The sequence below is a fragment of the Hyperolius riggenbachi genome, chromosome 6, assembly GCF_040937935.1.
Source record: "Hyperolius riggenbachi isolate aHypRig1 chromosome 6, aHypRig1.pri, whole genome shotgun sequence".
Lineage (NCBI taxonomy): Eukaryota > Metazoa > Chordata > Amphibia > Anura > Hyperoliidae > Hyperolius > Hyperolius riggenbachi.
The window spans coordinates 327,834,266-327,849,808 of NC_090651.1; the positions used below are offsets into that span (position 1 = coordinate 327,834,266).

General features: G+C 46.6%; 1 protein-coding gene across 1 annotated transcript in view; it reads left to right on the top strand.

The window, feature by feature from the left end:
- The window catches only part of LOC137522896 (carcinoembryonic antigen-related cell adhesion molecule 1-like), a 340,663-nt gene that overhangs the window by 284,050 nt on the left and 41,070 nt on the right, over positions 1-15,543 (top strand). Inside the window, exons 7-8 of the mRNA XM_068243031.1 lie at positions 4,401-4,727; positions 15,200-15,325. Coding sequence (XP_068099132.1) covers positions 4,401-4,727; positions 15,200-15,325 — 453 coding nt within the window. The remainder of the gene's footprint in view (positions 1-4,400; positions 4,728-15,199; positions 15,326-15,543) is intronic.

The following is a 15,543-nucleotide window of genomic DNA, read 5'->3' on the forward strand; positions in this document are numbered from 1 at the left end:
TAAATAAAAAAATGTAAATATTTTTTTGGGGTGGATAATAATGTTTTATAAATGTTTTAGAAATAGTGATTTAGTATCTTTATAAACGTTATTCGTCACGGGCTCATTTTGTAAAGTTAAATCATCACAAACATAGTTATAAATCCTTAAAAATCTCCGGGTGCCGTTTGTTAAAACGTTAATAATCTCCGGCGCCTTTTTTTCCCTGTTCGGCGCCCATTAAACGATATTTATAATGGGAGTGAATGGGGCGCCCTTTTTGTCCACTTGTCTCATGCGCCCAAATCTCCTGCTTCCGTCAGCACCAAGTGGTCTCAGCAGGAGGTTCAGCCACATGTGACATTCATCTATACTAACAGGACACTGGGGAAGTGGGTGAGGGGTTTTTGCTTTCATTGGGAATGGAGGGAAATCCATCTGTTTTACAAAGAACACCAAAAATGTAATTCTGTTCTGCTGTGCCTGATCGATACAGAATTGCTAATAGTCTCGATTTCTGTATCATTCATCACACCACACATTGACCCTCAGTGCCGAAAATGGGTGCAAATGGTGTCCCCTCTGCACTGTGCCTCCCAGCTCCGCCGCGGACCAGCCACAGACCTGCTGGCGAGGATGGCACTGTCCCTCCTGCATCTGCCTCTGGCAGACATCCTTCATGATTCAATTCAACTTTATTTACAATAAATTCAATTAAAGGTGTGTAATGTGTGGTGTTTTTAAACAGTAATATGCATGTGGTGTGTTGGTGTTTTTAAACTTTTTTTTTTTTTTTACACAGACAAGAAAACACACAAAATAAACACAGGCGGCTCTGCTTAACAACTGAACTAAATACACTACACTAAATCTCTGATGGTCAGTGAGGAGAACTAATGCTCAAAATGTACACTACTAGCAGGAGCTAGCTCACTGATAGGGAAGAAAAATATAGATTTTTACACTACAGATACAAAAAGAGATGTAGTTTGCTTCTTTTTTTTTTAATTCACCAAAAAATACAATGTTTGGGGTGTGAGGGATGGAAGGGTGCACTTTGGTGTCTCAGCTTTGGGTGCTGGAGGACCTTTTCCTGGTTTTGACTCTGGTTAATAAAATAGAGAGCACAAAGACTCAGACTGAGTCTGTCACTGACTTGACTACAGGCAGCAGATTCTGACACTGAATGAGACACCGACAGTACTGCTGCTGCTGGCTAATACACTACAAGTCTAACATTGAATCTAACATTGAAACTAAAAGCTCACTGTAATCAGGAGCATATCTAGGTTATATAGAGCCTATGGAAAACACTGAAATTGCACCTCCCCCCCCTCCCCCTCCCGTTCAGATCCCCCTTCTTCTCTAAAAACAGCCTCCTTTCTTGCGTACATGTGTTATGGTTGCATGTGTTTTTTTGGCTCGGGATATTGCTGAAGTTACTTTTTTGGAAATATCTCTTTATTCCCTCTCTGTCCTCTTTTCTAACACTAAGCCAAGTGAGCTCTACATACATAAATTAAGTAGCCATGTTCCCCAGATAACAGAATTAATCTGATCTGAGTGATAGGGAGACAGGGGCAAGCATGGTGGTGCAGCACAGGAGGAGACATGGCACCCATGTTTCTGTGGTGCCCATGGCCTGAGCCATGACTGCACCCCTCTAGATATGCCTCTGACCCTAATCCCTAAACCCTACTTACAGCCAGGCCTGGCCTGCCCTGCACTACTAAGTACACATCTAAGCTAACCTAACTAAACTCCCAGGGGTGTTGCTAGCCCCAAAGATCAGTGGCACGTGCCCCTGGATATATTCTGTGGTGCCCCGGGATGTCCCTCAGGCAGAGTCAGGCAGCAGGTGGCAGTACTCACCCCCGGCCGCTTGGTCTCCAATTCTGCAGACATCTCCTCTTCTGGACTTCTTTCCCTTCTCCACCACAACACCCAGCATGCCCAAGAGGCACCACTCCACCCAGCATGGCACCTACTAGGTGCTGTGGTGCCATGCTGGATGCTGTGATGCCTTTATGGGGGCATGCAGGGAGCTGTGGTTCTACTATGGGGGCATGCTGGGAGTTTTGGTGCCTAAATGGGAGGCCCCTGGGACCATGGGAGGGGGTCCACTAAAAGGCCAGGGAATGGTATGGGGGGCTGCCAAACCACCTGGCAAAAGGGCAGCACACCCAACAGAAGCTAAACCAGCCAGCACAGAAGCCAGGTAACGGTGTCTAGTTATGTTTAAGTGACACTGCCTATTCATGTGATATGCTGCATTTTTTTGTGTGTGTATTAATGGAGAGGGGAGCTTCATCCAACATTTTGCTGGGCAGACCTACTTAGACCGATGTTAAGTTCATGTAAATTTGGCTCCACCCACACCCACATTCTGGTGCATGGCCACACCCATTTTTTGGCTGGAGTGCCCTTGAGTGTCCCGAATCTCTTAGAATCCTAGCAACTCCCCTGTGAACTCCTATCCCTATCCACACACTGACTGTATAACTAACACAATCACATCACTAGCTAACACTACAGGAATACAATACATGTATAGGCAATGTGGAAATGAGTGAAAACACTGTGTTTGGCACAGTAAACACACTTTCTATCAGACAGAATACACTGGAGATGCTCTCAGTGTAACAGTCGCCCAGCAAGGAGGGAGCTCTAAGATGGCCGCTGCTTTATATAGAGGAAGGAAGGACAGAAGCTCCCCTCCTATGATTGGTTGCTTGGGCCTCGGCTGGGGGCTCTTTAATTGGCCTAACAATGTATTTCCCTGGTTACGACTAGTGATTACAGCCTGTAATCTGGAATTACAGGCCGAATTCCAATGCAATTACCACTGCATTCGAAATCGCCATCTGTGATCGAGGACGATCACAGATGCTGATTTTGAGTCCATAATTGTGCAAATCCTTACCCATAATTACAAGCATGCAGTTGCTAAATGATGAAGGGATGGATACCATTAACTTGCCCCACATTCTCCTGACCTAAACCCAATAGAAAACATAGACATGGGGCCTTGTGTACTGACACGTACCCTCGTACGCATCATCGCGGTACTTCTGCGCTCTCTTGACACGACTTCAAATGTAAACAGGAAGTGCGTCAAGAGAGGGCGGAAGTATCAGATGGTACTAGCGCCAAGCATCTCCGGCTGCCCGCTTCCTGCTCTCCTCCTCAGGTACTTTTGGGGGGCTTAAATTTAACGTTATAGGGTACCGGCAAAAGGGAGAGCTTAGCGGGGAGGGGTGGGGGGCATTTCCGACACCCCCCCCCCCGCGCTCGCCCATCACTAATAGCAATATCACTGGTACTACTGCATGGCAGTGTACCACAAGTTATGCTATTAGTACGACCCGCAGTACTCAAGCACCATGAGTGGTGCTACAGTAAAGCACATTACCTTAGCAAAACTCACGTTACTCGAGTACTGTAGGTCACACTACTAGCGTAACTTGCAGTACACTGTTGATGGTAGTACAGGTAATATTGCTGTGCACTGTGTCCACACAGCAATGTTACCATTGGTCAGTGCATCAAGCCCATTATGTATATCTGTCACCACTGGGTTGCACCTCAGACTGTCTAAGAGCGTAGGGTTTGTTTCCACTACATGCGGCTCTGGACGCAGAAAAAAATGACTCCAATGAGTGCCTATGGGCCTGTTTCCACTAAACACATTTTTTCTGATGCAGATTCGTGCATCATGCATCCGTTTTCCCATACAATGAAAACAATAGTGAAAACAGGCCCATAGGTATTCATTGGAGTCAGTTTTCTGCACCCAGAATCTGATGCAGAAATCTGCAACATGCCATCCATAATTTTTCTACATCAGAACACTTGCGTTTAGTGGAAACAGGCCCATAGGCGTTCATTTTTCTGCATCCAGAAACTGCATGTAGTGGAAACAGGCCCTTAGGGCCCGTTTCCATTACACACAGTGCAATGTGGCTACATAGCTACATAGCCGCATTGCACTGCGGCCGAACTGAAACCAAAGCACGTCAATAGAACAGTTTCCATTGCGTGTTGGTTATCTGGAGTGGTGCAGAGCACTCAGAGAATCTGCAGCATGCTGCAGATTCTCTCACAGCCGCATCTGCCCCTGTCTCCTGCATTGGGGGATGCACAAGTGACGCGAATGGGAGCGGAAGTGATGCGTAGCAGCATAGCATCCCTTCGGCTCCCATTCACAAATGGAAATGGGCCCTAAGTAATGTCCCCTTTCTCTCTCTCATGCTCTCCCACTCTCTCTCTCTCTCTCTCTCTCTCTCTCTCTCTCTCGCTCTCTCTCTCTCTCTCTCTCTCTATATATATATATATATATATATATATATACTGTATATATATATACAGTATATGATGACATGATGTGGACACTTAACCATTATATACTTTTTTTTCATCAGAGCGTCCTAAAGCCCCTGGACATGACAACAATTCAGTCACAGAAGGAATAGCTGGACATACGGTAGTTTTGACACTTACCTTGAGAGAAGGACTTCCATGTGTGTTTAGCTGGGCTCGTCTCACCCCAAACCCTGGCCTCATCCTAAGTGCCAGTGCAAGAGCAACTACTAAAAAGTACGATATAACATCTAGCAGCTTCAGCTCCAGTCTTCATATTTCAGATGCAACTGTGAATGACTCTGGAAAATATGAATGTACAGCTAAGAGTATTATTGGAGCTGAGAATTTCATCTTTAATGTCAATGTGACTGCACAAGGAGGCGGAGGTGAGTCATGTCTATTGCAAAGAGTCCCAAACTGAAAACAAGCATACAGGTCAGATGTTCTGACTTTACAGTGGCCACACTAGTTGCATCCTTGTAACAGGTCTTACATTCTAAAAGTCAGAAGCTCAGTATAATGCTGAAACCCCACGTCTTGTAAACACCAGCCACTGCTACCTCCATAGTGCCCAGTAACACACACCAATGCCACCATCAGAAATGGTATACATTAGCTCGACAACTGATAATTACATCTATTGCTGTATATGTATTTTATTAATTGGACAAGTGATATACAGCAAGTAATTTTTTTTTTTTTTTTTTACAGGAAATGACATAGGTGTCTCCTAAAAGATAATAAGACAATGTACAAAAGGCATTATTGTGAAAGGAAAAAAAAATATCAGCTTTTATTTACATTTGAGCAAAAAGTGTCCAGTCCAAAATTATTCATAGCCTACACAACAGGGATGCTCATCCGGATTTCGGATATCCGGGTTACTCAGATATCCGAACTTTTTACACTATCCGGCCGGATCCTGATTCTGGATAGTTGAGAATAAATCCGGATAGCTATCCGCGGATAGTTTTACAGCCGAACCGGATATCCGCGGATTTCTCATGGATATCCGAATCACAATTTTGGTAGCCGGATTACAATTTTGGTAGCAAGAAGAAAAAACACTCCCTCTCTCTCATATTTGGGTTAGAATTTGTAGGATTTCAAAAGCCAGCCAACATACATTGGCCAGGAATCAAACCCAGGTCAACTGCTCAGAAGGCAGCTATGCTCACCATAATACCACCAAAGCCTGGCTAGCATGAAGCCTAGCATGAAGCCGGCCTAGCATGTACTATTGCGATATACCCAAGAGAAAAAGGACTTCAGAAAGATCATGTGCCCCCCTGGATGATGCTGGTCTAACACACACTGCAAAGGACAGCAATTTGAAGTCCGGAAGATTCCAGGGCAAGGGTGGGAAGGATGAAATGCTAGGTGGCCAGGCAACCATTCCTGGTAACATAAAGCTTACTTGTGTCTTACAACACATTGGCGTAAGACCTTACTAAATCCAATGCTCCAATATGAGAGAGAGAGAGAGAGAGAAAGAGAGAGTTTTTAGCTTCTAAAATGGTTAAAAGCTTTCATAAAGACCATTTCCGGTCTTCAATACGGATATCTGAATCCGGCCGGATACTGGGGTCGGATATCTGAATTCAATTCGGGTTTAAAAATTTCAAACTCGGATATCCGACCCGGATCGGATAGCTGGGTATCTGGATCCGAATTAGTTGCAGATAGTGAAAAGTGGTATCCGAGAACCACTGCTACACAAACTGTCATAGCCTGTCAGCACACTATAGGTAGCGATCTGTGCTACCCACAGTGTGCAAATCAAGCATCCAGCCATCCTAGGGAATTCCACAAGTGGAGCCGGCCGGGCAGAGCAGGTGCTGTATACATAGTGTTGGGCGAACATCTAGATGTTCGGGTTCGGGCCGAACAGGCCGAACATGGCCGCGATGTTCGGGTGTTCGACCCGAACTCCGAACATAATGGAAGTCAATGGGGACCCGAACTTTTGTGGTTTGTAAAGCCTCCTTACATGCTACATACCCCAAATTTACAGGGTATGTGCACCTTGGGAGTGGGTACAAGAGGAAAAAAAAATTTAGCAAAAAGAGCTTATAGTTTTTGAGAAAATCGATTTTAAAGTTTCAAAGGGAAAACTGTCTTTTAAATGCGGGAAATGTCTGTTTTCTTTGCACAGGTAACATGCTTTTTGTCGGCATGCAGTCATAAATGTAATACATATAAGAGGTTCCAGGAAAAGGGACCGGTAATGCTAACCCAGCAGCAGCACACGTGATGGAACAGGAGGAGGGTGGCGCAGGAGGAGAAGGCCACGCTTTGAGACACAACAACCCAGGCCTTGCATGAGGACAAGAAGCGTGCGGATAGCATGCTTTGTACCACCATGCAGTCATAAATGTAATAAAGATAAGTGGTTCAATAAACAGGGACCACGCGGCAACGCTAACCCAGCAGCAGCACACGTGATGGAACAGGAGGAGGCGCAGGAGGAGAAGGCCACGCTTTGTGAGACACAACAACCCAGGCCTTGCATGAGGACAAAAAGCGTGCGGATAGCATGCTTTGTACCGCCATGTAGTCATAAATGTAATAAAGATAAGAGGTTCAATAAACAGGGACCACGCGGCAACGCTAACCCAGCAGCAGCAGCAGCAGCAGCACACGTGATGGAACAGGAGGAGGCGCAGGAGGAGAAGGCCACGCTTTGTGAGACACAACAACCCAGGCCTTGCATGAGGACAAAAAGCGTGCGGATAGCATGCTTTGTACCGCCATGTAGTCATAAATGTAATAAAGATAAGAGGTTCAATAAACAGGGACCACGCGGCAACGGTAACCCAGCAGCAGCAGCAGCAGCACACGTGATGGAACAGGAGGAGGCGCAGGAGGAGAAGGCCACGCTTTGTGAGACACAACAACCCAGGCCTTGCATGAGGACAAAAAGCGTGCGGATAGCATGCTTTGTACCGCCATGTAGTCATAAATGTAATAAAGATAAGAGGTTCCATAAACAGGGACCACGCGGCAACGGTAACCCAGCAGCAGCAGCAGCAGCAGCAGCACACGTGATGGAACAGGAGGAGGCGCAGGAGGAGAAGGCCACGCTTTGTGAGACACAACAACCCAGGCCTTGCATGAGGACAAAAAGCGTGCGGATAGCATGCTTTGTACCGCCATGTAGTCATAAATGTAATAAAGATAAGAGGTTCCATAAACAGGGACCGGCAACGGTAACCCAGCAGCAGCAGCAGCAGCAGCAGCAGCAGCACACGTGATGGAACAGGAGGAGGCGCAGGAGGAGAAGGCCACGCTTTGTGAGACACAACAACCCAGGCCTTGCATGAGGACAAAAAGCGTGCGGATATAGCAGCAATGCTTTTTGCCGCCATGCAGTCATAAATGTAATACAGATGAGAGGTTCAATAAACAGGGACCGGAAACGCTAAACCATCCCAGATGTTCATCGGTCATGTTACTTGGTTGGGGTCCAGGAGTGTTGCGTAGTCGTTTCCAATCCAGGATTGATTCATTTTAATTTGAGTCAGACGGTCTGCATTTTCTGTGGAGAGGCGGATACGCCGATCTGTGATGATGCCTCCGGCAGCACTGAAACAGCGTTCCGACATAACGCTGGCTGCCGGGCAAGCCAGCACCTCTATTGCGTACATTGCCAGTTCGTGCCAGGTGTCTAGCTTCATGCCCGGTTTCAGGTCCAGCGGTGCCAGCCACAAATCCGTCTGTTCCTTTATTCCCCTCCAAATTTCCTCCCCTGTGTGCTGCTTATCCCCAAGGCAGATCAGCTTCAGCAACGCTTGCTGACGCATGCCAACAGCTGTGCTGCACTGCTTCCACGATCCTACTGCTGCTGGTGCTGGGTTAGCATTTCCGGATGAGGTACAGCTTTGAGATGCGTTGGAGGAGAAGGAGTCAGAGAGGTAGGTGCTGCTGTTGTTATCCAGCTGTTTGCGGCGTGGGCAACACCCGCGCCGTAGCAGGTGAGGAATCGCTGCCAGGCTCCACAAGGTTCACCCAGTGCGCGGTAAGGGAGATGTATCGACCCTGGCCGAACGCACTCGTCCAGGTGTCAGTGGTGAGGTGAACCTTGCAGGCAACGGCATTCTTCAAGCTTCGGGTTATTTAGCTGACCACGTGCTCATGCAACTCAGGCACTGCAGAGCGCGCAAAGTGGTAGCGGCTGGGAACAACGTAACGTGGGATGGCCACTGACATCATGCCCTTGAAGCTGTTTGTCTCCACCACTCGATATGGCAGCATTTCGCAGGCCAGAAGCTTGGCTATGCTGGCTGGCTGTTACTGCCACGGCCCGGGGGTCATTTGCTGGCAATTTCCTCTTGTGCTCAAACATCTCAGAGACAGACAACTCAACCGTAGCGCTGCACACCGAAGGGCTGTTGGTTGTTGTGTTTGATGAACACTGGGAGACCTCAAGAGCACTAGTCCGGAAAGTGACAGTGTCAGCATCGTCTGATGTTTGTGAATGTTGTGAACCACGCAATGGCTGGGCTACTGCTGCTGCTGAGGCGGGTCTGGTGGTGAGTCTGGTGAACCCAAGGGAGGCAGTGTTGCTGGTGGTACCCTGTCCTGCCGCGTTTGCCCACAGAGTGGGATGTTTGGATAGAATGTGGCGGCTCATGCTGGTGGTGGAGAGGTTGTTAATACTTTTCCCCCTGCTCAGGCGGGTCTTGCACACCTTGCAAATCGCCATGGTAACATCCTCAGTGCAGTCTTCAAAGAAAGCCCAGACTTTAACTGGCTGAGGACTCGGACCTCGTGCGTGATGTGCTGGTGCTGCTTAACCCACTGCTGGACGCTTGAGAGGTCATCCAAGTAATTATCTGGTCCTGTTCTTTTGGATCTGTGAGGGTTGTTGTCCTGGACAACATGGGCAGTATTGAGTGGGTTTTCTTGGGTGCTCCCCTGTGGCCTGTACGTGAACCGTCAGGGGAAACACCTCTTCCCTTGCCCCTCCCTCTTTCACCGGATTTCTTCCTCATTTCACTTATCCTTAAAGTACACGCTGACTGGCAGCAGTACAGTGGCAGTACAGAAATGCTATACAGTGGTGGGTGAGCGGTGTACCACTATTGTCAGCAGTGACACAGAGCACAATGCTATACAGTGGCGGGTGAGCGGTGTACTACTGTTCCCAGCAGACACAGAGTGGAAGTAAACACAATGCTATATAGTGTGGCTGAGCCGTGTACACAGAGTGGCATTAAACACAATGCTATATAGTCTGCTATATAGTCACCCCGAACAGGGTGATGTTCTGCAGAACCCGAACAGTGGCAAACACTGTTCGCCCAACACTACTGGGAGGGAACGCAGATTTTAGTACCTAAACACACGATACAACATGTTTTCCGGGGTCGGACTCTGAGGCACATACAGATGGTCCCGATCATCATCCTCATCATACAACTCTTCTCCTGAGTCTGACCCACCCACCACCTCTGCCACCCCAACATCCCCAGACACAGACCCCTCATCGTCCTCAACATTAACTTGGGATGCTGGCCTGAGCCAGACCTCCTCCTCCACATCAGGCCCCATCATCTCCTCAATGGCAGCCCTCATTAATCGCTCTGGCGACGGACTGATGGACACAACGTTCTCCTCCGGGGAGGGCTGCTGCTGACCACTGGCTGCTGGGGTGGATGTTATAGCTTGCGTGGGGCGTTGGCTGTTGCTGTTGTTGGGAGTGCTGCTCACAGCGGAGGTCTCTGGGGAACTCATGTTGAGCTCATATAGTGGTTGACGGTGAGTGGAGTATTACTGATCCCAGCAATATACACACTGACTGGCAGAGTACGCAATGCTATATAGTGTGGCTGAGCGGTGTACACAGAGTGGCAGTAAACACAATGCTATATAGTCTGGCTGAGCGAGCGGTGTACTACTGTTCCCAGCAGAATCAGAGTGGCAGTAAACAATGGTATATAGTCTGGCTGAGCGGTGTACACAGAGTGTCAGTAAACAATGGTATATAGTCTGGCTGAGCGAGCGGTGTACTACTGTTCCCAGCAGAATCAGAGTGGCAGTAAACAATGGTATATAGTCTGGCTGAGCGGTGTACACAGAGTGTCAGTAAACAATGGTATATAGTCTGGCTGAGCGGTGTACACACAATGCTATATAGTCTGCTATATAGTGTCAGTAAACAATGGTATATAGTCTGGCTGAGCGAGCGGTGTACTACTGTTCCCAGCAGAATCAGAGTGGCAGTAAACAATGGTATATAGTCTGGCTGAGCGGTGTACACAGAGTGTCAGTAAACAATGGTATATAGTCTGGCTGAGCGAGCGGTGTACTACTGTTCCCAGCAGAATCAGAGTGGCAGTAAACAATGGTATATAGTCTGGCTGAGCGGTGTACACAGAGTGTCAGTAAACAATGGTATATAGTCTGGCTGAGCGAGCGGTGTACTACTGTTCCCAGCAGAATCAGAGTGGCAGTAAACAATGGTATATAGTCTGGCTGAGCGGTGTACACAGAGTGTCAGTAAACAATGGTATATAGTCTGGCTGAGCGGTGTACACACAATGCTATATAGTCTGCTATATAGTGTCAGTAAACAATGGTATATAGTCTGGCTGAGCGAGCGGTGTACTACTGTTCCCAGCAGAATCAGAGTGGCAGTAAACAATGGTATATAGTCTGGCTGAGCGGTGTACACAGAGTTTCAGTAAACAATGGTATATAGTCTGGCTGAGCGGTGTACACAGAGTGTCAGTAAACAATGGTATATAGTCTGGCTGAGCGGTGTACACAGAGTGGCAGTAAACACAATGCTATATAGTCTGGCTGAGCGAGCGGTGTACTACTGTTCCCAGCAGAATCAGAGTGGCAGTAAACAATGGTATATAGTCTGGCTGAGCGGTGTACACAGAGTGTCAGTAAACAATGGTATATAGTCTGGCTGAGCGGTGTACACAGAGTGTCAGTAAACAATGGTATATAGTCTGGCTGAGCGGTGTACACAGAGTGGCAGTAAACACAATGCTATATACTCTGGCTGAGCGAGCGGTGTACTACTGTTCCCAGCAGACACAGAACAGTGAACAGAATGCTATATAGTGTGGCTGAGCGAGCGGTGTACCACTATTCCCAGCAGACACAGAACAGTGAACAGAATGCTATATAGTGTGGCTGAGCGGGCGGTGTACCACTATTCCCAGCAGACACAGAACAGTGAACAGAATGCTATATAGTGTGGATGAGCGAGCGGTGTACCACTATTCCCAGCAGACACAGAACAGTAAACAGAATGCTATATAGTGTGGCTGAGCGAGCGGTGTACCACTATTCCCAGCAGACACAGAACAGTGAACAGAATGCTATATAGTGTGGCTGAGCGAGCGGTGTACCACTATTCCCAGCAGACACAGAACAGTGCACAGAATGCTATATAGTGTGGCTGAGCGAGCGGTGTACCACTATTCCCAGCAGACACAGAACAGTAAACAGAATGCTATATAGTGTGGCTGAGCGAGCGGTGTACCACTATTCCCAGCAGACACAGAACAGTAAACAGAATGCTATATAGTGTGGCTGAGCGAGCGGTGTACCACTATTCCAAGCAGACACAGAACAGTGAACAGAATGCTATATAGTGTGGCTGAGCGAGCGGTGTACCACTATTCCCAGCAGACACAGAGTGGCAGTAAACAGAATGCTATATAGTGTGGCTGAGCGAGGTACACAGAGTGGCAGTAAACAGAATGCTATATAGTGTGGCTGAGCAAGCGGTGTACTACTATTCCCAGCAGACACAGAGTGGCAGTAAACAGAATGCTATATAGTGTGGCTGAGCGAGGTACACAGAGTGGCAGTAAACAGAATGCTATATAGTGTGGCTGAGCAAGCGGTGTACTACTGTTCCCAGCAGTGACACAATGACAGGGGGGACCCTGGCTAGCGTGGCTGGAGCGCGAACTACCCTGCCTGCCTACCCAAAGCTAAACCCACAGACAAATGGCGGAGATATGACGTGGTTCGGGTATTTATTTACCCGAACCACGTGACCGTTCGGCCAATCAGAGCGCGTTCGGGTCCGAACCACGTGACCCGTTCGGCCAATCACAGCGCTAGCCGAACGTTCGGGGAACGTTCGGCCATGCGCTCTTAGTTCGGCCATATGGCCGAACGGTTTGGCCGAGCACCGTCAGGTGTTCGGCCGAACTCGAACATCACCCGAACAGGGTGATGTTCTGCAGAACCCGAACAGTGGCGAACACTGTTCGCCCAACACTATGTATACAGACCGGAGCTGTACGTGGTGTAGGAGGGTGTGTGGCTGCCGCTGGACAGATGCCAGGGTGAGTAAATCTTCCTTTCTCCAAGTGTCGGGGATCTCTGGGGAGGGGGGGAGTTGGAAGCACCATGGCTACCATACCAGGCTACCTAAATCTGACTACCTATACTGGCATCTAAACCTGAATACCTATGCTGCGGCTACTATGCTGCAGCTACCTAAACCTGACTACCTATACTGGCTTCTAAACCTGACTACCTATGCTGCGGCTACTATACCTGGCTACATATTCTGCAGCTACTATACCTGGCTACCTAAACCTGACTACCTATACTGGCCTCTAAACCTGACTACCTATGCTGCAGCTATTATACCTGGCTACCTATTCTGCAGCTACTATACCTGGCTACCTAAACCTGACTACCTATACTGGCATCTAAACCTGACTACCTATGCTGCGGGTAATATACCTGGCTACCTATGCTGCTGAAGCACCATGGCTACCTATGCTGCGGCTACTATACCTGGCTACCTAAACCTGACTACCTATACTGGCATCTAAACCTGACTACCTATGCTGCAGCTACTATACCTGGCTACCTATGCTGTGGCTACTATACCTGGCTACCTATGCTGCGGCTACTATACCTGGCTACCTATGCTGTGGCTACTATTCCTGGCTATGCGGCATCTAAACCTGACTCCCCACATGAGGGAGACTTGGTGGGGTCTTATACTCACCATTGTTTCCCCGGTGATCGGTGTTGATGACACCAGGGTCATGCAGCGTCATCAACATCATGCGGCAATCACTTTTTTTATTGTATACAATACAATAACTTGTATTAAATTCAACATAAAAAAAAATGATTACAAAAAAAGCTTAAAATTTATTTGAAATTAATTGAACCACCTTTTACACAGAAATGCTGGGGAAATTGAATTCTAGGGAGGTTAAAAAATACAAGATGTTCCACACTGTGGAAAATCTCAGAGGCCGTGGTCGGAAGCCAAAAGTGACATCTGTGCAGGCCTGGAGGATAGTGAGAGAGGTTAAAAAGAATCCAAGGATCGCCACCAAGGCCATCCTGGTGCAACTAGGGTCTGCTGGTGGCAATGTTTCAAGGCAGACAATCTAACGGACACTGCACACTGCTGGATTCCACAGATGCACACTAAGGAGGACACCACTTCTCCAGATAAGGTACACAGAAGCTTGCTTGGCCTTTGCAAATGCTCATCTGGACAAAGAAGAAGACTTCTGCTCTTCTGTGTTATGGTCAAATGAAACAAAAATTGAATTATTTAGTCACAATGATGTTTCCTTCATTTGGTGTAAAAAAGGTGAAGCCTTCAACCCAAAGAACACCATCTCCACTGTCAAACATGGTGGTGGGAACCTAATGCTTTGGGGTTGTTTTTCAGCCAATGGACCAGGGAACCTAATCACAGTATACAGCACCATGAAAAAAGGGCAATACATTAGGATTCTCAACAACAACATCAAGCAGCTTAGAAAACAAGTGAACAAAGAGACCGAGAGCCCAATATGGTGTAGTATGTCAATTAACAAATGGAGATGAATTGAAAGTAAGTGGTAGATATACTCACAAATCTGGGTCACCACAAAGGCAACCACTGAAAGTGCAGGTGGGGACAATTCAAACCTGACCCCACTCAGGTATTAAAATGTCGCTCTCTGTAAATAATGGGGAAACACCCCTCCACCCAGGGTGGACTGTATAGTGATAAAACAAAAGTAACAGAGGCGCCAACAAGTATAAGATAGTTAAAAACCGCTTAAAAGGAGGGGTGTAGGTGGACACACAACATCAAGCAGTCTGCAGAGAAATTTGGCCTTGGGCACCAGTGGGCATTTCAGCATGACAATGACCCAAAACACACAGAAAAAGTGGTGAAAAATGGTTAGCAGATAACAACTTTAACATTTTGGAATGGTCCAGCCAGAGTCCTGACTTTAATCCAATTGGGAATCTGTGGAGGGAGCTAAATATCAGGGTGATGGCAAGAAGACCCTGAAAGATTTGGAGCTCATTGCTAGAGATGAATAGGCAAAAATACCTGTGGAGGCATGCAAAAAGCTGGTCTGCAATTATAGGAAGCGTTTGATTGCTGTAATAGCCAATAATGGCTGTTCTATTGATTATTGAGAAGGGTAGGAACAATTTTGGACTGGACACTTTTTGCTCAAATGTAAATTAAAGCTGGCAATTTTTTTCCACAAAAATGCCTCTTATACATCATCTTATTATCTTTTGGGAGACACCTATGTCATTTTCCGTCAAAAAAATACTTGCTGGTTGAATAAAAGTAACTTTAAGTCAAAATTTGCATGAATAAATATGGCAACACTGTATATATATATATATATATATATATATATATATATATATATATATATATATATATATATATATATATATATATATATTTATTTTAATAGTATATATGCTTACTTTACCTCCAAAACCTGTTTTTCTCAAAAACCTCCTGGGTGCAGCCTACTTAGATTAAATCAGATATTTTTTTTTTTTTTTTAAACCTTTGCATTCTTCATCAAATGTTTTACATTTCTTTTCATAGATCCAATTTTATGCCCAGTGTGCAGTGGACTTGGTGGCGGTGAGGTGGCTGGTATTGTGATCGGAGTCGTTGCTGGGATCATCATCATTGAAGTCGCAGTGTATTTTGTACTAAAGACTAAAAAAAGTATGACATTTGTTAATGTCTGTGTTATACTGTATGTTATTGTGATTCTGGGTGTGTTTATCAATGGCATGTACACTCTTCCTAAAATAATTTCAGGGACATAAAGGAATGATTTGAATTTTCACTTATTCGCCGTTATGGGAGTAACTTTTTGCTCCAGTGAAGCTGCATATTTGCAAACTCCTCTGGTTTTAACCTCTTAACGACCTCCTCACGCC